We start from the raw sequence: 23,721 nt of genomic DNA, 5'->3' as shown, positions 1-23,721 counted from the left end.
GGCAATGCATGCTTCCTGTTGCTGTTTTCTTTGGGAGCATGGGGTGGAGGACTGAAAACGTTCCTTTATGTAGGGCCTATGAATAATAATAAAAAGTTATGAATGCATGGCTTGGTGTTTGATGTTTGAAGATAATGCAGAACAGTAGATTGGTTGTTCTGATTTCACCGCTGGGAAATCAGGCCTCCCAAATATGGTATAATGGAGCTGAATAATTAGAGTTAAGCAGAAATTGCTTTCATCCTCAAATAGATTGTGTGCTTTCACTGCAATGTTTAGGGAACATACATCACAACCCTATGCACATTGACTTGGAAGTAAATGCTTCCATGTTCAGGGAGAATTACTTCCATGTAAGCGGGTTTAGGATTGGGGTTTTATTGAAATAAATTGCACAATTTAGTGCTGCAGCCAATTTAAATACATCATTGATCATTTAAAAACAATTAATACAAATTGCCTAGGAACATAATATCTGCATCTTTATATGCTCCAGCAACTAATCAAGAGCTTAAGCAGTAGTTAACATTAGTTAACAACTTCAGTTCCTGAACTTGAGTATCACTTCAGGAACACTGAATTTGGTTAAGAATAAGATTCAGGTTTAGTGTGTGTATGCACAGAAACCTTTGCATTTAAGCCATTTTAAAGGATTCTCATTGGCAGTGTAAGCTCTTGAAATCATCTCTGCTTGTTGGGTAGATCTGCAGCACAGGAAACAATCAAGGGGCAAAATGTCATCTCAGATGAAGTTGGAAACAAAATATTTACTTTCAACAACTTTTCATAGCAAATGTTATTGGAAAGTTTGTTACATGTTAGTAGGACACTAAAACCTGCTCTTCAGTGCTTTCAAATCCAGCAGTGCTTTTAAAAGCTTACCATCCAGTACTCTTGTATGTCACTGTGTTTTATTGTCTTTCTCTGTGTGAAGTGTGCACGTTTAATCTTTTTTTGGGGAAAAATTCTAGGCAAATATAAATAAAATATAGTCTGTGCAGAAAGACTTTGTTCATTCTTTGTTTAAGTACAGCTTTTGTATACCACTTTTCGACATTCATTCATAAAGTGGTTTTACAATACAAAAATATGAATGCAAAAAATAATAATCAGTCAAAGGCAATATAATAAAAGAATAACAAAGTGAATAATATATTCAATCCATTAGCAAATAAAATGTGTGTTTGCTCCAGAAGGGGAGCCAGTGATGGGGCCAAATGTACCTTCATTGGGAGGGTATTTCAGAATAACATGGTTGTAGGTGGTGGAGGGGAAGCCCCAGTGTTTTACGCAGGCATCTGCTGCATTTAATGCTAAACTAACTTGCTGGTTAAAAGCATCTTTGGAATTATTTCTTCAGGGTGAATGTGGAAAATCAGATCCTGAAATCTGGCTATATTAGCCGTGAAGTGGTTATTCTGGAAAATGATGATCCTGGAGGAGTGTTTGAATTTTCTTTATCTTCAAGAGGGCCGTACAGGATAAAAGTAAGTGCTCAGAAACTAAACCCCTTTCATGATGGAACCACACCAAATAAGAATACTGAATCTTTTGGATTTTTGATTTGTTTTAAAGGAAGGAGAATCTGTTGAACTTCAGATTGTCCGGTCCAGGGGAGCCCTCATCAAGCAATTTCTACGTTATACTGTAGAACCAAGAGACAGCGAGTTCTATGGAAGTACAGGAATCCTGGAGTTTAAGCCTGGAGAAAGAGAAATTAAAATTACGTTGCTTACAAAAATGGATGGGATTCCAGAGGTAAAGAGAGGCAAATAGAATTCCTCATGCCTAACTTGGAATAATAAAGGATGCACTTCTGACATTTAGTATCTAAAACATCCCCCTGAATTGATGGGATTTTTGGTGGGTTATGCAGTGTTGAAAATGCTACCATTGCCCTAAGAATGAAATAATCATGGGGACTTTGTGTTGAGATGGAGGAGGAAATGTTATGTTTCTGTTTCCTGATTCTTTTTTGTGTTTTCACATGTCTGTAAGTTTAAATGAGTAAGCTATATTCCATGCTCTCAAACACTAGTCATCTACAGAGGGCAGATATATCATTTTCCATTTGTGTCTAATAGGCAGTTGTGCTACTCTTAAAATATGAGTTACACTTTCCACATCCTGAGGTAACATTTGCTAAATTTTATTTTACGCTGGCTGATCGATAAATTTGGACTGGTCTCTTGATTGCTATGAGTGTTGCCAGACCATATTGTTCTGATTTGGTTTCCCTGTTCTAGTTGGATGAATTTTACTCAGTGGTTCTCAGTAGCCACGGTGAGCTGCCAAGTAAACTGGGAAATGCCACAGTCGTCAACATAACCATCTTGAAGAATGATGATCCCCATGGAATAATTCAGTTTGCTGAGGATGAATTAACAATAACAATAAATGAAAGCAAAGGCAGAGACTTCTATGCTGGTAATTCCTTACTGCTCTGTTGTAGGTTAGCTCATATTAAGTCTTGCCATTTTATCATAAATTGGTAACTTACTGTCTCTCAAGACTCCTTCACCTGATACCCCTCATAGTACAGATGCTGCTGCTACAGAGTTCCTTCCTATACTGTAAAATCTGGAGCCCAGGTAACAGAGGAGGACTCCATTCTGTGGCTCTTCCACATGGCAATATTTGTGTACCTGAGGTGTGAGGAAGGTGACACAGGTATGATGAGCCATAGTCTCCGCCCCCATCGTTCGGCCCGGACACGGAGGTCCAGCTCCGAGGGCCTTCTGGCGGTTCCCTCACCGTGAGAAGCAAAGCTACAGAGAACCAGGCAGAGGGCCTTCTCGGTAGTGGCGCCTTCCCTGTGGAACGCCCTCCCATCAGATGTCAAAGAGATAAACAACTTCCTGACATTTAGAAGACATCTGAAGGCAGCCCTGTTCATGGAAGTTTTTAATGTGTGACATTTTAATGTATTTTTAATCTTTGTTGGAAGCCGCCCAGCATGGCTGGGGAAACTCAGCCAGATGGGCGGGGTACAAATAAATTATTATTATTATTATTATTATTATTATTATTATTATTATTATTATTTGTTACAGTTTTAACATAGCTCAAGATTTCTCATCTGGGACCTTCATGACATGAGAAGTGATGCTGCAGCAGATGCCATAGCACAGTTCTCTGCTGCAACAACAACAACAACAATAATAATAATAATAATAATGGTGGCTTGCTATTTATTGAGCTTGCAATAAGCAGCATTCTTCCTTGGGATGAATGTCTGTAAATGAGTATATGCCAGTTTCATAGTTACAGATACTTATCTTTTAAAACTGTTTTTTTCTTGGAGTTTTTCTACTCGTCTTTGAATCTCTTAATGCTGTACATTTACCAGTTAATGCATTTGTGTTTCAAAGCGGTGTTCAGAGTCTTGCGAAGCCAAGGAACTTTTGGCAATGTAACTGTGTCTTGGGCAACTTACCCAGCTTCTACAAAAGACATCTTCCCGGAGCAAGGGACAGTTTTCTTTGGAAATGAAGAATTTTCAAAAAATATCACCGTATATTCAGTGCCTGATGAGGTAAACACTTTTATGCAAGTAACTTTTTTATTATTATTAAATTAGTTTTCCAGTTTAATATTTGACATTTTCAACACATACAGAAAAAAGAGTTATTCAAAGAATCCCAAAACCCCCTCCCCCACTCCCCATGACTTCCCAACAACTTTCTCCTCTGGTTCATTCAACAATCACTGCTTCTGCTTCATTTATTTTCCTTATTTTGTAGTCTTATCCAATTGCTCTTATATTCTTCACCTTTTTATATCATATCTTCTTACATGTTATATTTTACCTTAATTCATTTTTAAATTGCTCTTTTTTTATATTTTACATGTTATCCTTGTTGTAAGCGTTACTCAAACCTGGCTAATGAGTCCATTTCTTTACAGTATTTCTGTAAATCCAACATCAATGGTTCCTAGTCCTTTTTAAAGTCTCTATTGTCATTGTTTCTGAGTGTTCCCGTGAGTTTCGCCAGTTCTGCATATTCCATCAGTTTAGTTTGCCATTTTTCTTTTGTTGGTATTCTGTCATCTTTCCATTTTTGGGCTAGGAGAATCCTGGCTGCCGTTGTAGTCTACATAAATAGCTTCTTCCACTCTTTTGACAACTCCACTCCTGTAATGCCTAACAAGAAAGCTTTTGGCTTTTTAACAAAAGTTGCTTTAAACATCTTCTTCAATTGATTATATATCATTTCCCAATAATTTTTGATTGCTTTACAACTCCACCACATATGATAAAACGTGCCATCTGATTCTTTATATTTCCAACGTTTGTTAGAGCTTGTTCTATACATCTTAGCAAGTTTAACAGGGGTCGTATACCATCGGTACATCATTTTCATGCAATTCTCTTTCAGAGTTATACAGTCGGTAAATTTTAGATCCACATTCCGTAATTTTTCCCAATCTTCCATTTGTATATTATGTCCTATGTCTTGTGCCCATTTAATCATTACAGATTTAACCTCTTAGTTTCCCATTCTAGCAACCATCTATACATCTTCCTTCAGTTTGAGAGCCTCAATTTTCTTTCTTTGTTGTAAATATATGAAATGATCATCCTCCAAGCTACTGGGAAATTATCATAGTAGGGAAGTACCATCGAAAGTGGCAAACATCAGCAGTTTTAAGCTCCACTGATTTAAAGGGGGAAAGTATTAAGCTCAAACATACCCATTGTTATGCTGAGAGTCAGTGTGGTGTAGTGGTTAAGAGTGGTAGTCTCGTAATCTGGTGAACCTGCTGCTGCTGGGTGACCTTGGGTTAGTCACACTTATTTGAAGTCTCTCAGCTCCACTCACCTCACAGAGTGTTTGTTGTGGGGGAGGCAGGGAAAGGAGAATCTTAGCTGCTTTGAGACTCCTTAAAGTAGTGATAAAGCAGGATATCAAATCCGAACTACTACTACTACTACTACTACTACTATTCTTCTTCTTCTTCTTCTTCTTCTTCTTCTTCTTCTTCTTCTTCTTCTTCTTCTTCTGATTATAGTGTATCAAACCAGCTAATCTAGGATATATATTTGTAACTTATGGTAGATCTCATTATTCTGCATTCATTATTCTGTTTCTTTTAATATTCCCATTATTCTACAGTTGTGTTCCATGATTTGCAAGAGTTAATGTTTGGCAACTTTGTTTTAATTATACAGCATTTAGAGGTAACATACGTTAACTTTTTATATTTTTTCAGATACCTGAAGAAATCGAGGTATTCATCCTTAGTCTTTTCAATGCCACAGGGGGTGCTAGAATTGGAAATATAACCACTGCAACCTTGCAGATTACAAAAAACGACGACCCAATTTATTTTGCTGGTGAGAGATCTTCAGTGTAGCTTATATTGAGTGATGGATCTAAAACAAGATAAATAGGAGTGGCACAATCTGCTTGGCTTTCTCTTAATTTGTGATCTCCTATGTGCTCATTTTATTTTATTTATTTATTGCATTTATAACCTGCCTTTTGGCAGCATGGTATGTCAGATCATAGTTTGTAAAGGAGCTTCCAGACCAGGATATCAAACCACAGTGTGTATTAGATGTGGTTTGACATTATTTCTTAGTTTGAAAACCATTGACAAATGAAAATTTGGACCATTGCTCCATCTCAAGAGGTTCTGAGCCATGGAAGGAGGAATGAACTTATGAAGCTGAGTACTGAACAGAGGGGAAATGAAAGCAATAATGGTATTACTGTTGTACATTTCCGAATTCATACCATATTGTGGGGTCCTTAACTATGGTTAGCATAAACCATGGTTTGGTGTGATGTCTGCATTGTGCCACTGTAGTCTCAGTTGATTAGAGCATGGTGCTGATAATGCCAAGGTTGCAGGTTTTATCCCCGAATGGGACAGCTGAATATTCCTGCATTTCAGGGGGTTGGGCTAGATGATCCTTAGAATCCTTTCCAACTCTATAATTCTATGATCTAATCTGTATTGTGATTATTTTACTGTAAGCCATTTAGAGCATTTCAAACCCTGAAGGTATAAATATAATGATGGCAGTAAATCTTTGCCTGGAAGCTTATTAGTGTGTTATGCTCTTCTCCTAATTTGTAAGGTAACAGTGGAGTGGAGACATTCAGTACTATGAAACGTGTATCTCAATATAAAGTAGTTTTTTTTCTCTTTACTGGAAACAATATTTGCAAAGGAAGGTTACAGTTCTGTTGTATTGATTTCTCTTTCTTTTGCACACTGTATATGCATTTCAGATCCTGTTGTTGTGAAGGCTCATGAAGGCGGCATTGCTAATTTTGTAGTCATAAGGAATGGCTCAGATGTTGATGCCGTTTCGGTTTCGTACGCCACTGTTAATGGAGGAGCCACCGCTGAAGAGGGAGACTTTATGCCTAGCGAAAAGAGTGGTGTGCTTTTTTTTGATGTTGGAATACGAGAACAAAACATAACTGTGTTTATCAATGATGACGATACCCCTGAGTCGGATGAGACTTTTTATATCATTCTCTTCAACTCAACAGGTTCAAATGATTATTTGATCTCTATGTAAACTAAGCAGCTGCTGCATTTCTGATGTTGCTTTTCTCATTTCGTGAATGATATTTTGGGGGAGCTGATTAGGGTATTCCCATGCTTCTTCACATTAAAGCATCCTTTTTATACCCTTGTGAAATGTGCAGTATGCCTGCATCCATGCAATTGGGGCTGGTTGTAATATTGCTGGATTAGAAGCAAAACAAAAACACCCAGCTGATTTGTTTTGTGACCGACTTTTATAGAGCTAATTTGGCTTTCATTATTTGTGTTGGATATTAAAACAACCAATATATATGTAAATAACCCCCAGCCTTACATATATAGAACAAAAGAGAAAAAGATAGGCATAAGTGGCTAGGTATAAATTTACACGGGGTTAAGTACAAATGTGTCATTGTGCTGTGCAATATATTTGATGTTTTTATTGTTGTATATAAACTTCATGGCAGCCATAAAGTGGTGCTTTATAATAGTCGGTTCTCTCATCCTGTTATCTTAAACATACAAGCTCAGGCTGTGATCTAGAAGACTTCAGTCATACTGGGTTCACTTCATTGGCTCCAAAGTATAGATAAATAAATAAATAAAAACAAGCTCCATATACCACTTAGGCTCCCAGTGTCAGGTATGCTAATAGCCATCATCCTGTCTATTCAGACTTCTGGGTAGTTACTCATGAACAGAGCCCATTTACTCCAGTGTGCATGATGGCATGCTGTTTTCAAAGGCTACCTTAGCTTTTTTCTTTTAGACCCTGCTTGGGCAACCTCTGTGTGAGCAGTGGAGGAACAAGACTATGTCTTCCGGCCATGGCTACCAGATGTGCCTGTCTACCTTGGGATGCCCCATAAAAGCAATGTATGGGCATAATATTTGCATAAAACAAGGGGGAGCTGCCTTCAGCCTGAGGTCCCCATTCCCTTACTGGCAACCTTCCAAGGTCCACATACCAGCTACGGGCAGTCAGAAGCAAAAGCTGGTGGGACAAAAGATAGAGTAGGCTACATTCCTCTCACAAAAGTCAGAAGTTTCTACACTCCCACCTCATCTGCACATCCTCCAGGCAGACAAGAGGCATTAACACAGTTTACATCCAGCCAGACAAAATCATTTGAGGAGAGTACAGAGCTGGGCTGTTGATGGGCATGGTCTGGGGAGAGATGGTGTGGCCCAGGGAGAGTTATGAGAGCCAGATAGACCTGATATCAGCCAGAACTTCACATCCCACATATGCAAAAATCTGTGAAGCAAACCTCTTAATTCAGGCCTATGTGAGTTGGATTTTATGCACACAGACCATATGCAGATATATTTCCCACATATACCGGTATGTCTGGTAGGACCAAGCTTGTGTGTGTGTTGTGGAAAGGCATACTGTCCCTTTTACAACATACAACAGGAGAAGGTTGTCTGAACTAGATGGCAGATATACAGAATCTTGGATCTAGAAAAAACATTAGGCTAGGGTATGGAATCCCCCCCCCCCCGATATTATGCTGTTTGCTTTTAGCATTATCTTTAAACAAAAAAATTGTTGCTTAGGAGACACAGTGGTCTACGGATCTGGAATGGCAACAGTAATAATTGAAGCAAATGATGACCCAAATGGCATCTTCTCATTGGAGCGTATAGACAAAGCAGTAGAAGAAGGCAAGACCAATGATTTTTTGTAAGTAACACTCAACTAAATGCAGCTTGTCACTTCAGTAAATATCTTGGATCACACTTTCCTGGAATCAATTCAGTCTTACTCGTCCTTGCGACAGTAAGGTTTTAAGCAATCAGAAGTGTTTCAAAAGATGCTTCTATGTCAAAAATTGCACAAGGGGAAAGTTTTTAATATTTGCATAGTTTTAGAAGGAGTTTAACATGTGACTATTTGTATATATGGACCTTTCTTGGAAACAATTCCCTTCTCTCTCTCTCTCTCTATATATATATTGAGACAATATGATCTGTCAGGGCTGTACCCTTGGGAAAAAATGGAGCCTCCCTTCTGGCATGTGTAAAGGAAAATCCAAGTATGATAACATGCACTGCTTTGTAGAAAGGAAATTATAAGAAACTATAAGGCAATTTATGAAAGTAAATATGCTGAACAGAGTAGATAGTGGGAATCCCTTTCCAAGATAGCCAGCTGAATTGGCAGATCAAGATAATAATGCTATTTCTAAAAATGTTCAAATGGCAACTTTGAATTCTGAATGAACATGTAAATAAAAGTTAAGAATTATAAATAAAAGTGGGAATCATGCTGCTGACCCTCCAGATATTGTTGGAGTTCTGGGGGGGGGGGGGGTCAGCATGTTGACAAAAACTATGTTAGGGCGTCTAGCAAGTTGTGTTCGGTGGAAGTACTTGCTTTGAAAATTTACCTCAAACAATTCTTTTAGTTATATAAAGCTTCTGATGTTTGTTTTCTTTTCTGAATATTTGTGTTAATCTTGAAAGGATTTGGGGAAAGAAAATCAAAACCTGCTTGGCTTGAAAGGACTTTCTGCAGGCTATTATTGGTGCTCATTCATGAATGTACCCAGGGCCAGCAGGGTTTAAAAAGTTATTTTTGTTTGACTGATGACCCTTGCTATGCTGCCAATTAACTCAGCAGGCGGTGTAGAATCCGTTGACACTCTTACAAGTGCATTGGTAGGCCATAGAGATAAGCTAGTGAAACTCCAGTAATGATTCTGGGCTAAATAGCTGTGAAGAGGATTTTCCCTGTGGTGTTTATTTCTCCCCAAAAGTTGCTGCTGATTTCTCTCCTCCCCCCAGAAAAAGAGAGAAAGCTTTTTCTTTATTTAGAATATGACTAAAGCTTTTTGAATGGCCTGGCTGTGAGTTGAGAGATTTTTCTTAAATTGGTGAATTATTATCTCAGTATTCTCAAAACATAGCTCTCTGTGAGTAAACAAGCCTTTGTTAAACACAGTTGTCAGGTTGAAAAAAGACAAGTGGGGGCACAATGTGTCTGCCCTGTAGCAAAAGGGACCTTGGCTGTTTCTTGTGACTACTTCAGAGTTTTCCTGTGAAAGAAATTCACTAGGCACCTTTCCCCAAAGCTGGACTGTTACGATTAAGTAAGCTTCCCAGATGCCTTACCTCATTCTATCGTGGCTCCATTTCAACTTTTCAGTGAGTTAATGGAGCGTTATTGTTCCCAAATTAATTAATTACTAAAGCCTTGTTATTGCACATGGTACAGAGGGAGGCAGAATGCCTCTGAATACTGTTTGCAGGGAACTGCAGGTGGGAAGACCGCTGTTGCACCAGGTCCTGCTTGTGGGCTTTTCATAGACACTTGTTGGCTGCTGTGAAAACAAAATGCTGGACCGAATAGGCCTTTGGCTTGATCCAGAAGGCCTCTTCTTATGTTCTTAATAATATATTACATGCAGTGCCGGATTTAAAGGTAAAACATTAGGACTGACCATTAGGTCCAGTCATGACTGACTCGGGTTGCGGTGCTCATCTCGCTTTACTGGCCAAGGGAGCCAGTGTACAGCTTCCCGCCGGAGCGGTACCTATTTATCTACTTGCACTTTGATGTGCTTTCAAACTGCTAGGTTGGCAGAAGCAGGGACCGAGCAATGGGAGCTCACCCCGCCGCGGGGATTCGAACCGCCGACCTTCTGATCAGCAAGTCCTAGGCTCTGTGGTTTAACCCACAGCGCCACCCGCATCCCTAGTGCCAGATTTACGTATAAGCTAAACAAGCTATAGCTTAGGGCCCCACTCTCTTGCGCCCCCCCCAAAAAAAAATAAAGAAAAAGAAACATGGATGTACATTTCCAAAATATAAGATAATAAAAATAAAAATAAAACCTACACACAGCAACAGTGTTTTGTGCTGTGTAGGCTCCTATGATGTAAGAAATGGGCCCCGCCTGCTAGCCTGCTCCCTAAAATATCACTGGTTCGCTCATTTCTAACAGCTACAATTTGTTGTTGACAAACGACAACTGGACATATAGAGGGCCCCTTTACCTTCAGTAGCTTAGGGCCTCATCAAACCTAAATCCGGCCCTGATTATATGTGCCTTGGATGTCAGCTAATGAAAAATATAGAAGATAGAACTAATGTTCGCAGAAACTTATGACAGTGTTAATCTTTGTGGACAATGCGATGTATACACAAGAACAAAGGCTTTTTCAGGGAGAACATTGTCATTGTCATCGCCATCTCTGTCTATGCAGCAGAAATCTGCTCCACTTAACCGTGGGGAGGAGTTGCGGTGGACCATGTGGCTACCCACTCTCTTCTGGGGGCAGGGGACGAAGTCCCCCATTGCCTGGAGGATCCCGGCCACATCATCAATCAGCCAGCCAATCCGCTGGCTGGGTGTGTGTGTGTGGCCAGGACCCATTTAAGCTTTCTCTCAGCTTGCTTCCTCAATCTGGACCGTTCGTGCGTTTGCTGCTCCCACTCCACGGCGCTTGCTGCCTCTTCACGTCGCGCTTGCTGTCTCATCTGCCATTGCGCTTGGGGCTTCTTTCGTAGACTGAGGACGACCCCGCTAGCTACCTCCATCCCTCCGTGGAAATGCCTCCTGCCTCGGAGTGTGGTATCGTTTTTGTGTGTGTGTGTGCATGATGGGGGTAGGGAGGTGTGGCCACCCTGCCCCTCCAACCTTAAGGGTATTCCGTTAAAGGAATACGGGCGTGTGGATCTTGTCCAGAGCCCGGGGTGGGGCTAGGCCATGCCACAACTGCTTCAGGAACCCTGGTGGAGCTTGAGTTGGTTTGTATCAGCAGGGCTCCCCCTTCTGGTGGTTTACCCTTACCGGATTCCCTGCGCAATGGGCAGGAGTCAGATATGGTCGGGTCTATTCAATACCTAAGCCAATACCACTCACATTCTGTAACCAATAAAGTTGTGACCAAAAATTGCCCAATAACATTAACCAAATATCTGTGGGCTGGTGTTTTTTATTTATCATCAAGGGGGTGGTTATGGGGTCTTGACATGCAAGTGCATGCACAGAGCAGCCTTCAGAACTGAAGTGAAGACCTAAGTTGTGTGGGAGATGTCTCTGAACATTTGAGTTCCTCCTGCACATTGAAAGGAGCCATTTGCAAACAACAGTATCTGGTTTAATACATATTCCCTGTAGTTAGTTTATTTCCTGCCACTCTCAATAGAAGTTTTATTCTACTTGTAATAACAAGAATCAGTGATGTTATGTTACTTGTCTGATTCATTTTGGATAATTAGTGCTTTTGAGTCTATCTTGCCAAGCAGCCAGTGACTGACAGAACAAATCTTTTGCTCTATGTTTAGTTAACTTGGGCTGTAATCCTGCACCTTGCACAAGCAGAGTAAAGTGCAGATTAGCCTTTCTTAAAAAGCCAATAGCATCGTTCCCTCATTAAGCTGCCTTTACACAGCATGCTGAGAGCAGGAATGGACAAATATATCAATTTCTCATTTTTCCCCAGTCTTAAAATCTGTTCTCTGTAATTATGTTGTCACATGATTAACAGGCAGTTTGCCCTGCCCACCTGTCAAAATGCATCCTGTGGGGCTTGCAAAAGTGATAAGGAGGGGAGAAAAGGAGGAATACAGGCAGCAGGTCCCATGCTCTGCCTTTGCTTACAAAACACACCCTTCTTTTCCCTCTGCTATATCAAGTGAATGGGAAGGAAGGAAGGAAGGAAGGAAGGTGCATTTTTCCAGCAAAGGGAGGGGACTTCTCCTGCATACCACTAATGCTTGCAAATGTCTGCCTTGGCCGAGCATAAAGGTAAAGGGACCCCTGACCATTAGGTCCAGTCGCGAACGACTCTGGGGTTGTGGCGCTCATCTCGCTTTACTGGCCGAGCGAGCCGGTGTGCAGCTTCTGGATCATGTGGCCAGCATGACTAAGACGCTTCTGGCGAACCACAGCAGTGCACAGAAACGTCATTTACCTTCTTGCTGGAGTGGTACCTATTTATCTACTTGGACTTTGACATGCTTTCAAACAGCTAGGTTGTCGGGAGCAGGAACTGAGCAACAGGAGCTCACCCCACCGTGGGGATTTGAACCGCCGACCTTCTGATCAGCAAGCCCAGGCTCTGTGGTTTAGACCACAGCGCCTGATCCTAATAGAACACAAAGCCAAACCCTGCCCATCAGCTGTCAAGTGGAAGCCTAAACCCTGTTTTGGCTGCAAGACCTGTTTGTGCATGCAAGGCAGAATCGAAACCCTGCCCTCCTGCGCATCAGCTGGCATTGCAAGTCACACCAGCTGATTGTCAAGTAGGTGTGGTTTGTGTAAAATGACATTGTGGGCTAAATTGGAGCTTATGGCAGGCCAAGATTGGCCACACCCCTACCACAGAGAGTCAATTTACTGCTTGTTTTGCACATTCAATGAAGGCGTCCTATGGCTTCTTGCCAATTCCCTGTGCAACACTTAAGATTTTCTATGAGAGTCCTATATTTTGATTATGGCTCCTGATAATGGTCAGAGTCCACTTAGCTAGTTCTGTGCACCCAGGAGTGCAATGGGTTGCAAATTTTATCAGATGTGTGTCTGTGTGTTGTGCTCAAGGAAACAAATTCAAAAATCCTTCACTGGAAGAGCCCAGATTGCCTCTTGAGCATGCATAAAGTAGGTATTTGGATCTCAGCCAGGATTTTTATGATAATGCTTTATCTGATTAAGTATGAACATGAGCCGCTATAGGAACTAAAAGGAGTGAAATGACACCCTCCTTGTTTGCACTGCATTGAAGATGTCTTTTAGGACTGGGCTGCAAATGCAGATAAATAAACCTCAGTGTTCTTTGCTTCCTTCCCAAGAAGGTATTGTAGATGGATTATGTGGAGAAACATGAAATGCATTCATATTATATCTGTATTTTTGTTCTTGTTGTTCTTGATGCTACCTGTCTGAGAAATGACTCTTGTTTGTGTCCATCTACTGCACAGGGTTCTGAGACACAGAGGCCACTTTGGCAATGTTTCCTTGGCATGGCAGCTGTTTGAAAACGATTCTGCTTTGGACCCAGGAGAAGAGTTTTATCAAGTCTGTGGGGTTGTCTGGTTCTTGGATGGCCAGCAATCACGGCCTATAACTCTCCATGCCATTCCAGACAAAATCCCCGAATTCAATGAATTTTACATGCTAAAGCTGGTGAATGCTTCAGGTACATTGGGGAAACCCAGCCAGATGGGCAGGGTACAAATAATAAATTATTATTATTATTATTATTATTATTACAATGGAAACGGGGGGGGGGGTCCCCTTGTCCAAATCTGAAGAAACAGCACAGAAGTGTTGGCTTACATAGTTACAATGGGGAAAGCCGTAAGAGCAACTGCTTCTCACGCAGAAGACCCTGACATCTACAGGTGGCGAGAACCCTGCCTGAAACCCTGGAGGTCCACTGAAAGTCATTGTGTAGACAGTACTGAGCTAGATAGAAAACAAGACCAATTGTTTATTATTGTCAAAATGCTCCACATTCCAGGGAACACTACTAGAGAATATGATAATCAAATGATAAAACCAGCAGTGATTAGTGGAGGGTGGGCATGGTGTCCTCCTGGCAGATGCACTGAGCTTGTCCAAGAAGGATGGCATCAAGGCTGAGGGAGCTGCAGGTTGCTGGCTTCCCCATAGGTACACTCTGCCAACCCAGAGCTCCCCCAGCCTTGCTGCTGCTCTGCTCCTGATCAGCACAGTGCTAATGCCAGGAGGATGCCACTGCTACACAGACCCCCTCATTAACTACTGCCAGCTTTATCGTTTAATTCTGCTGATTAGCCACTCTTAGTTGCTACAATTCTTTCAGTTGTCATTTTTAAAAATAAAATAAAAGAGAAAGAGAACCTGCCCAAGTGACGCTGACACAAAAACCTCACACGGATACCAATTTGGGGGAAAAGGAAAATCAATAAACAAATGTACCACCCACCCTCTCCCCACCACTCTCTCCTCGCCTTCAGCCCTATGCCATATACAACATTGTCTTACATTGAATGTAGCTAAGAGACTCTATGATCTGAAAAAAGTGACATTGCATTTTTTTTGTAATTCAAGATAATCTTTAATAAAAATTATTTCAAAAAAAATATGTAGTACTAACTGCACTTTTGGCTGGGAAAGGTGTAGTTTTGTAGCCAAATGAAGAGTCGAGTTCAAATCCCCACGCATCTGTGAGTTTCACTGGGTGATAAAATATGTGAGGGATGAAGATTATGGGTGCTGTTCTGAGCTCCTTCGTAGAAGGATAGGATTTAGAAAGAAATGTAAATAATTATGAAGTTAATAAAGAATTTTGTTAAACTTTTATTTTAATATTTCAGGTGGTTTCCCAGGTCCTGGTGGTCAGTTAGCTGAAACCAACCTTTCTGTCACTGTGATGATCCCATTCAATGACGATCCCTTTGGAGTCTTTATCCTAGATCCCAAAAGCCAGGCGAGGGAGATAGCAGAAGATGTACTGTCTGAAGATGATATGTCCCACATTACCAACTTTACAGTTTTGAGGCAGCAGGGAACGTTTGGAGATGTCCGGATTGGCTGGGAAATAGTATCCAGTACATTCAAAGAAGGGTTACCTCCAATGATTGATTGCTTGTTGCTGGGAAGGTTTTCAAATGTGGTGCAGTCACAGCCTCACATGCGACGTCATCACACTGGAACAGATGCTTTGTTTTTTAGTGGTGAAGAGGATGCATATGGGGTCATCGAACCCGAGTTCCACATCAGTAAGAACAGAACGCTTGCCAAATTTACATTTTCAGCATGGGTGATTCCTAGTGCCAATAGTGATGGATTTCTCCTGGCGAAGGACGATGGCAGTGGGACAATGTATTACGGAGTGAAAATCCACACAAATGAATCTCATGTTTCTGTAAGGCTTCATTACATGCCGCAGCCGTCAAACGTGACATATGTGGCTAAGATCACGGTCATGAAATACTTAGAGGAAAACATTTGGCTCCACCTTCTGATTACACTGGATGATGGCATAATTGAGTTTTTCATTGATGGAAGTCCTGTGCCTGGAGGCATCAAGAGCCTCAAAGGAGAAGCAATTGCTGATGGTAAGCAGTATGTCATGTATCAACCTTTCTCTTTTATATCTGGAATTTGACAGGACCAAACTCCATTCGGGGGGGGGGGGGACATATTCCAGTTACTGGAATCATTTTCAGTTGTTAAATATTTTTTTCTTGTGCAGGAAATCTAGCAACATACTTGCAAAAAATAATATTAAATCTCTCTGTGTGTGTTTTTGTTGTTGTACAACCCAGTGACAGGATATAGCATACAGTGATTGTTCACATTCTTAAAAGTATAATATAAATATATAACATTAATGTCGACTTCAGTTCTCCAGGACCATTCAGCAACCATTCCTGCATGCATATCTCTATTCTCAATCTCAAACTGCATAGACATGTTTAGTTTCCTAGAAGCAGGTGTGCTAATCAGCCTTGGAAGGGGCATGAATATTTGTTTGTATAATATTGCATTGTCCCTTTACCACTGGCCTGATTCAGAAAAAATGGGAAACCATGGCTTATCCACCTTCTCTCTTCTTCCTTCTCACATGCACAAGCAGACTGAAAGCTTCCCCTTCCCTCTTTGAACAAACCACAGTTCCTCATCACGTCCGAATTCCATAACTTAGTCCTGTTCTAACTGTGGCTAGACAAACCCAGCTAGGATCAAACCATTGTTTCCTGTAGCACCTGCAGGTTGCTGTTTTGTTTTGTTTTTTGCACTCATCAATATATCAACTCTTTTATATTGAAGCACAACAGCAAAGTAGCACTCTTTTGAGCTGCTTTGAACTGTGGTTTGAATGTAATTTATATACAATGAAAGCATAACATACATCATAACATACAACAAACATTCTACAGTGGTGCCCCGCAAGACGAACGCCTCGCAAGATGGAAAACCCGCTAGACGAAAGGGTTTTCCGTTTTGGAGGCGCTTCGCAAAACGAATTTCCCTATGGGGTTGCTTCGCAAGATGAAAAAATCTTGCGCGTCCCCGTGGGTTTTTTCCGCTCCCCCCCCCTTTCCTAAGCTGCTAAACCGCCTATCAGCTGTTCCGCTGATAACCCGCTTAACAGCTGATCACGAAAAGCCGCTAGACCGCTGTAGCGCTAATCCGCTAAGCTGTCAATGGGCTTGCTTCGCAAGACGAAAAAACCGCTAGACGAAGAGAATTGCGGAATGGATTCTTTTCGTCTTGTGAGGCACCACTGTATTTTATGTGATGAAATACAACATGAATGATTATCATTCAACAAATCTAGAGGAGCACAGTATGGAATTCATCCATCCCAATAAAGGGACTTTTAAAAAGGGTGGCATTTGATCTGGTACATATATGGGAGAAGAAGGGCATTTTTAATCACCTTTCAGGTGTGAAAATCAATTTACATTTGTGTTTCTTTTCCTAGGTCCAGGAATAATGAGAGTTGGTGCCGGTATGAATGGTAGCAGCAGGTACACAGGGCTGATGCAAGATGTAAGACTTTATGAACATAAACTGAGTAAGGAAGAAATTTATGAACTTCATGCCACTCCAGCAAGGGCTGACTTGCACCCCATCTCTGGATACCTAGAATACCGACAGGGAGAAACCAATAAAACATTCATTGTTTCAGCCAGAGATGACAAAGAAGAAGAAGGAGAGGAACTGTTTATTCTTAAGCTTATTTCTGTTCATGGGGGAGCACGAATTTCACAAGAAAACACAACTGGGACACTGAGAATCCAGAAGAGTGATAATGCCAATGGTCTATTTGGTTTTACAGGAGCATGCATTCCAGAGGTAGGAAATGGTGGTTAGAATGCTAGACTAAGACATGGGAGATCCAGGCTCAAATCCTAATTCAGCTGCAGAACTCATTGTATGACCCTGGACCAGTCACTCCCTCTCAGCCTGAGCTACTTCAGAGGTTTTGTTGTGAAGATTAAAATGGGGGGAAATGGACAGAACCATGTTTGCCACATTGAGCTTGAAGGAACAACAACAACAAAGATAAATGAAGCTTAAGAATGCCTAAGACCTGATGTGTAACAGTGTGAACTATGTTTTACTCAGAGTAGATGCATTAAATTTAATGGCAATGATTAATTTCAGTAGGTCTACCCTGAGTAAAACATAGTTGCACAACACCCCTTATTTCAAATCTCACCTCAACCACCAACTCACTAGGTAGCCTTATTTTTCTCTCAGTCTCAGCCTGTTATCTGCAATACAGGAATAATGACATTGACCTACCTTAAGAGAGCTGTTGTAAGAATGATTGAGATGATGTATGTGAAATTTTTTGAACACTCTTAAGATGTTATAAAATATTAAGGACTGTAATTATTATTATCATCTAGGGACAGCAATAAAGAGGAGAAGGATAAAGTGTCTAACTAAAGAACTTGCAATTTAATACCCACTTGTAAATTACGCATAATGTATATTGGTCTTGTTGCCTGAAAATCCTTCATACCAGCAATACATCATCTTGGGGAAAATGATGCTTCAGTTATTCAGATACTTGCAGGGATGAAATATGTAATCAGCTATTGCCATATGTTCCAGCAGTCACATGGAGCATCAGCCAGAAAGACTTGAGTGGTTGTGTGTGTGTGTGTGTGTGTGTGTGTGTGTGTGTGTAGCAACCCAAATGCCTTATCATTGTATGAAGCTGAGCTTTAATAAGCTGCAGAGGACTTTATAAGGAGCAGCAGTGACTGGAGGAACCAGTGTGGTGTAATGCTTAGAGTGCTACCCAATCACCATCTCTCAGCCTAACTTACCTCACGGGGTTATTGTGAGAATACAATGTGGGTGTGACCTCACATATTGCCTTGAGGTCCCTGGAGGAAAGGCAGGATATAAATCAAATAAATAACTACACTGGTAACTGGTAACAGGCTGCACAAGAAACTTAAGGTGTTGTGATTCTGTAAAGGATTTGGGAATATGATATAGACAATAGCATGATGAGGAATGAAGGCAGGAGTAGCAGAAGCTCTTCCACTAACTAATGACTCAAAATAGCTATTTAAGTTATATTTTGGGGCTCCCCCCTTTATATGAACGAACTTAGATTGTTCCAGAAATAAATTTTATTGTTTTGAATATCACAAGTATAAAATGATGTTACCTTTTTATGCAAACCTCAAAACAAATAGCTTTCTGTTTCCTTAATATTTTACTATATTGTAAGCCTTCTTATTTCCTTATAGGTGGCTGATGAAGGTTCTACTATATCTTGTGTAGTGGAGCGCACCAGGGGAGCTCTGGACTATGTTTTTGTGCATTATAGTATCTCCCAGATCAATTCTGATGGCATTAATTACTCAGTTGCTGATTTTGCTAACACTAGTGGGATGATCACATTCCTCCCTTTGCAGAGATCAGAGGTAAATTCATCTTCTTGTTGAAGTTAATTATCTGTTGAGTCTTTGAACATTTACTTTTCCTGTATATATTATTCAGTCTTGTGTCTTGTATGTGAGGATTAGCCAACATGATGCCCTCCAAAAGTTGTTGGACTCCCAACTTCCATCAGCTCCAGCAAGCATTGGCCAGTGCCCAGGAATGATGGGAGTCGTAGCCCAACAATATTGGGATGGGACTGCATTGACTTTCTTTGCAGTACTGTATATGGAATCATCTGTTTGGAGGACTATAAATGTGTTTTTTAAGACAGGAAAAGGCCAGTTATTATTAACCATTGCAGCAACATATTTGTATTTCTCAATGCAATCATTTTCATTTAATTTGTCTTCTTTGTATCCAGGTTTTGAATTTGTTTGTGCTTGATGATGATATTCCTGAGCTGAATGAATATTTCCAGGTGACTTTAGTGTCTGCTGTTGCAGGGGATGGAAAAATAGGTTCAACCCCAACTAGTGGAGCAAGCATAGATCCAGAGAAAGAAACTACCTATGTTACCATCAAAGCCAGTGACCACCCTTATGGTAATGGTGATAGATAATATATTATTCATGTTTAGATTAAGCATAAGATCTCCACATTCCTTTATTGGTTTTCCCATTTGCTGGGTACAGTTAATATCTAAGTTATTGCTTTTACTAGGTATTTTAAAACACTCACCAAAATACTTTTCTGTATTTGTACAGAGATGCATAAGAAACTCTAGCAGCATATACCAGCACACTACTTGTTTGTGTCAACCCATAGTTTGTTTTACACTGTGGTTTAATATTGCATGCAAACAAGGCCAGGGAGACAACACTAACTAGAATCTATTTTCAGTGGGCACATTGGTTTAATTCAAAATCATGTGCAACCATTTAGAGGGGAAAGTAAGGGAAAGAATGACCATATCCCATGCTCTGAATATTTAGCCATGTCCAAATGACAAATGTTTATGAATTAAACTTAGGTATTATAAACTGGCTTTAACTTAAAGCTGTTGTTATGCCTTTTTACAACAAATGACAAACTGCTGCTGTTGTTGCTTACAGTATTGTATTTTAAAGATTGTTTACTACATGTGTTTACTACAGCAATAAAGTATTTTAAAATCCAAAACAGCATTATAGTCTAGCAACTTTGTTTCACTGCAGATAGAATGATGAGAGTTGTATCTTGTCTCCACCAGGTTTGTTGCAGTTCTCAGTGGGGGAGCCTCCAGTGGACATTGATGACATCATTCTTCCAGCTACCACAGCTCCCCACATTACAGTCAAGGAAGAAATTGGACATGTCAGGTTGCTTGTGGTTCGAGCACAAGGCCTGCTAGGAATGGTTCTTGTACAATACAAAACGGTTCCACTGACAGCATTCAGTCCTCAAGATTATCAGGTATGAGTAGCAGACTAAAAGAGGTGACAGAAATCAGCTCTCTCTCTCTCTCTCTGTTTCCTGTTGGTGTTGTGCATCCAATGTATGATCTTCAATCAGGAGCTTTTAAAAGTAATAATTGTATGTAACTTTTGATCAGGACATGAACAAAAGGCAGTATTTACAGTCCAGAGTCCAAGCAGGTGCATGTGCCAATTTGGAGATTCCATGGAGCCTCCACTCCTGTCACAGGGAGTCATTCATGCAACACTCAAACTTGTTCTGTGCCCTGGATTCTATGAATGTTGATACCCATGAGTTGGTTTGATTGACTGCATTGCACATGGGCCTGGGCATCTGAAGCAATTTCAGAAGCTTCTTATTGTCCATGCAATTTGCTTGCTGTTTTGAAGGAGGGAGGAAGGAAGGAAGGATGCCTAACCTTTATGTAGTACAGCCAGCATATTGTGGAGTCACAGTTCATTCGCCATTACAGCTGAATTCCTAGGACAGCCTTTTGGAGAAGGGAAGGGTGTGCCTCCTGGGTGGAGAAGGGAAGGGTGTGCCTCCTGGGTGAGGCAGTGGGGCGATGGTTTGGGGGGAGATTGATTGATTGATTGATTGATGGCTGCAAGGCTGATGGACATTTCTGGCATATATCTTGTATAAGTTTCTTTTTCTGCTAACATATATCTAGTATCATTGAGTCATATTTCACTGTTTGTTTTTGTACCTTTTTATTTATTTATTATATCCTTATTGTATATATTTTTCTGTATTAGGAAATGCTGCTTTTATCTGCTAATGCTTTACTGTTGTGAGCTTCTTTGAGCTAAGCTTGGTTTCTAGAAAAGGGACCTACAAATATTCAATCAAATCAAAGTGTGATTTGGCAGGCAAGGGGTGGGGACTATCAGAACCCACCAATTGTCCTGTGGATTCTAGTAAGCCTCCTAATAATCTCTCAAATGTGTTGGGGGTGCAGGAGCAGCCAGTGGGGAGGGATGCTGTGGACCTGGCCTCCTGGTGTTATCGTGCACCAGAATGCAGGGGGCAGACTAGGGCGGTGAGGTCAGGGATGGTTTAGGCATGTGCCCAACCCACTCAAACCTCTATGCTGTCCTTCCCGCCTCACTGAGTTGGTATGTAGCGATGCTGCATACGCATGCAGCATGTAGCAATGAGGCCATGTCTACATCATTGCCTCCCCCTGCTTGGCTTCTCTTGCCTGCATGGCATATCTACTCTGATAAAAGCAAGCTTGTATAAATAATAGAGTCTGTGTAAAGTTTATTTCTGATTATTTCTCTTTTATCAGTAAACTCATACTAATACAATGGCAAGTTTTAAGCAAAAGTATAAATAGCCTTTTTACTGCAGGGTATTACAGGCACCTTGGAATTTCTGCCAGGAGAAAGATACAAGTACATTATCGTTAACATTACAGATAATTCTATCCCTGAGCTGGAAAAGGCTTTTAAAGTGGAACTGCTGAATCCGGATGGCGCAGGTACAGGTTCATAGATCTGCTTTTCTCCACGTGCACATGTTAGGGTTTTTTTTTTTGGAAAGTTTATTATACCCAGACCATTCGTGGAAACTTGATATTTCAAAGGTTTCCAAAGATTCACCCCCCCCCAATGTAGAGTACTAATCTCTAATATTCTTTTGTTCATTGCATATCAACATTGTTGCTGAACACAGAGCAGTGTTCCATAGAAAGTTGGAATGGCTGAATGCTACAGGTAGCATGAGATCATTGTCATCTAATGGTCTACCTTAGTGCAATTCTTTTAAATGGTGGGAGATATGAAATTATATGAAGTCGTAGGAGGAACAACAGAATGTTATACTGAGTCCAAACATTGGGCCATTTAACTCAGTTTTGTCTACACTGGCAGCAGCCCTCCAGGGTTTCAGGCAGGCATCTCTCCAAGCCCTTCCTGGAGATGCCAAGGTTTGAACCTGAGGCCTTCTGTTTGCAAACCAGCTGCTCTACAAGTGAGGTTCTACTCTAGTTGCCATGTTCATTTTAGCATCACCCAGAGCTGAAGTTACCATTTATTAGTCACTGTTAAGTTATGCTGTTGTGCTTGTATAAGAGCTTGGAGAACCATGAACTTCTTTTGCAGGAATGCTCATGTTGCTTCTCTTCAAGAATAGGTTCTTTTCTGTAGGTGCCACTTTGAATAAACTTAACATTCAGTACCTAAAAGCATTAAGGGAGGGATTTCTTAAAGAAGCAGAAAAGCAACGTACTTAAAAGCAAGCTAATTAATTAAATCCTTTCTTTTGTGCATTTGTGTTATTGGCTTTTACAGCACCCATTATCCTACTAAGTTTGCAGCAGTCTCTTTTGTTTATGGGCTCTGTCATTTCAAACTTATATTCTCTTCCACTTCTAAAATATCAAGTATCTGTCACTGATGCCTCAGTACCCACAGTTGGGTGAAATAAATCCATAGTATGTGTCTCCTGTCTTCATGGTGTTTATCAGTATTCTATAAGCTTGCAAAGCCTTTTAAAGTTTTTCAGGAATATCTTCTTCATTTGCTTTTTTCTCCATTGTGTTAAAGTGCTTTTTCTCTCCTGCGTTTTATGTATGTGTATGTATATTTGTGTATTTCTGTGTGTGTCCTTGAAGTTGCTGAGCTCTTTAATGAAGCCAGTGGTAGTGGTGATGGGGACTTGGACTTCTTCCTTCCTGCTGTCCATCAACGTGGTAAGCTGCTTATTCTGAATTGACTACTGAAATGTTTTGCCATAACTGACATACCTTGCCATGGTGTTTTTCCATGAGCTAGTTGGGGGTTTTTTTGGCTTCAGTGATTTAGCTCACTGACAATTTCTTTGTCAATAATAATTATTTTGTGTTATTCCTTTCTACCAAGTATTGCCTTATAAGTCTGATCATGTTTTTCTTGGAATTGTCCCACTGTCTTCAGTGGGATCCGCTTCCAAAATCTGCATCAGTTTACAGGTTGGGTTGCATTTGACCTGTTATAACTTCTTCTTAGACTTACTCTGAATAATTGTCACATTTCAAAGTAAAATATAATTTGAAACTAGTAGTTTGATACAGTAGCTGAAAATCTGTGCTGATACAGAGTACCTGATTTTGACTGGTTTGTTTTTTTCAAGTGTTCTAGTCTAAAACTAATCACACATATTCAGAAGTGCTTTGATCATGTTGTCTTGCTGTTTTAAAATTTCATGCTTTCCTAGTTATGTCAGGAGGCAGATGTAAAGCAACAGTAGGAGAAGGGAGCCTATTCTTTCCTCCCAAGTTAACGTGGAGGAACATGTTCCCATGAAATCCATTTTCAGGACACCATTGTCACTTCCTTTTAGGAATATAATTCCTTCAAGGATTTTTAAGATAACATGCCAACAAAAACCCCTTCCTTATTTAACTCTAATTAAAACA

The 23,721-nt window shown here is 40.5% G+C and overlaps 1 protein-coding gene across 12 annotated transcripts in view; it reads left to right on the top strand.

Moving 5' to 3' along the window:
- ADGRV1 (adhesion G protein-coupled receptor V1) overlaps positions 1 to 23,721 on the top strand; it is a 235,158-nt gene that overhangs the window by 31,665 nt on the left and 179,772 nt on the right. For 11 of the 12 annotated variants that reach the window (XR_013394656.1, XM_077936223.1, XM_077936222.1 and 8 more), the window contains 15 exons: positions 1,361 to 1,487; positions 1,576 to 1,758; positions 2,247 to 2,427; positions 3,372 to 3,535; positions 5,215 to 5,338; positions 6,243 to 6,509; positions 8,068 to 8,194; positions 13,439 to 13,656; positions 14,819 to 15,562; positions 16,936 to 17,309; positions 18,728 to 18,904; positions 19,285 to 19,465; positions 20,113 to 20,315; positions 21,675 to 21,804; positions 22,939 to 23,016. Coding sequence is in view for 11 of the 12 variants with exons in the window: in XM_077936223.1 (XP_077792349.1) it covers positions 1,361 to 1,487; positions 1,576 to 1,758; positions 2,247 to 2,427; positions 3,372 to 3,535; positions 5,215 to 5,338; positions 6,243 to 6,509; positions 8,068 to 8,194; positions 13,439 to 13,656; positions 14,819 to 15,562; positions 16,936 to 17,309; positions 18,728 to 18,904; positions 19,285 to 19,465; positions 20,113 to 20,315; positions 21,675 to 21,804; positions 22,939 to 23,016 (3,278 nt within the window). In the remaining variant the exon portion in view is untranslated. The remainder of the gene's footprint in view (positions 1 to 1,360; positions 1,488 to 1,575; positions 1,759 to 2,246; positions 2,428 to 3,371; positions 3,536 to 5,214; positions 5,339 to 6,242; positions 6,510 to 8,067; positions 8,195 to 13,438; positions 13,657 to 14,818; positions 15,563 to 16,935; positions 17,310 to 18,727; positions 18,905 to 19,284; positions 19,466 to 20,112; positions 20,316 to 21,674; positions 21,805 to 22,938; positions 23,017 to 23,721) is intronic. The other variant, XM_077936224.1, reaches the window with a different exon arrangement.

Source organism: Podarcis muralis, chromosome 11 (assembly GCF_964188315.1).
Source record: "Podarcis muralis chromosome 11, rPodMur119.hap1.1, whole genome shotgun sequence".
NCBI lineage: Eukaryota > Metazoa > Chordata > Lepidosauria > Squamata > Lacertidae > Podarcis > Podarcis muralis.
The sequence above is the reverse complement of the archived record's forward strand: the minus strand, read 5'-3'. Positions and strand labels throughout refer to the sequence as shown.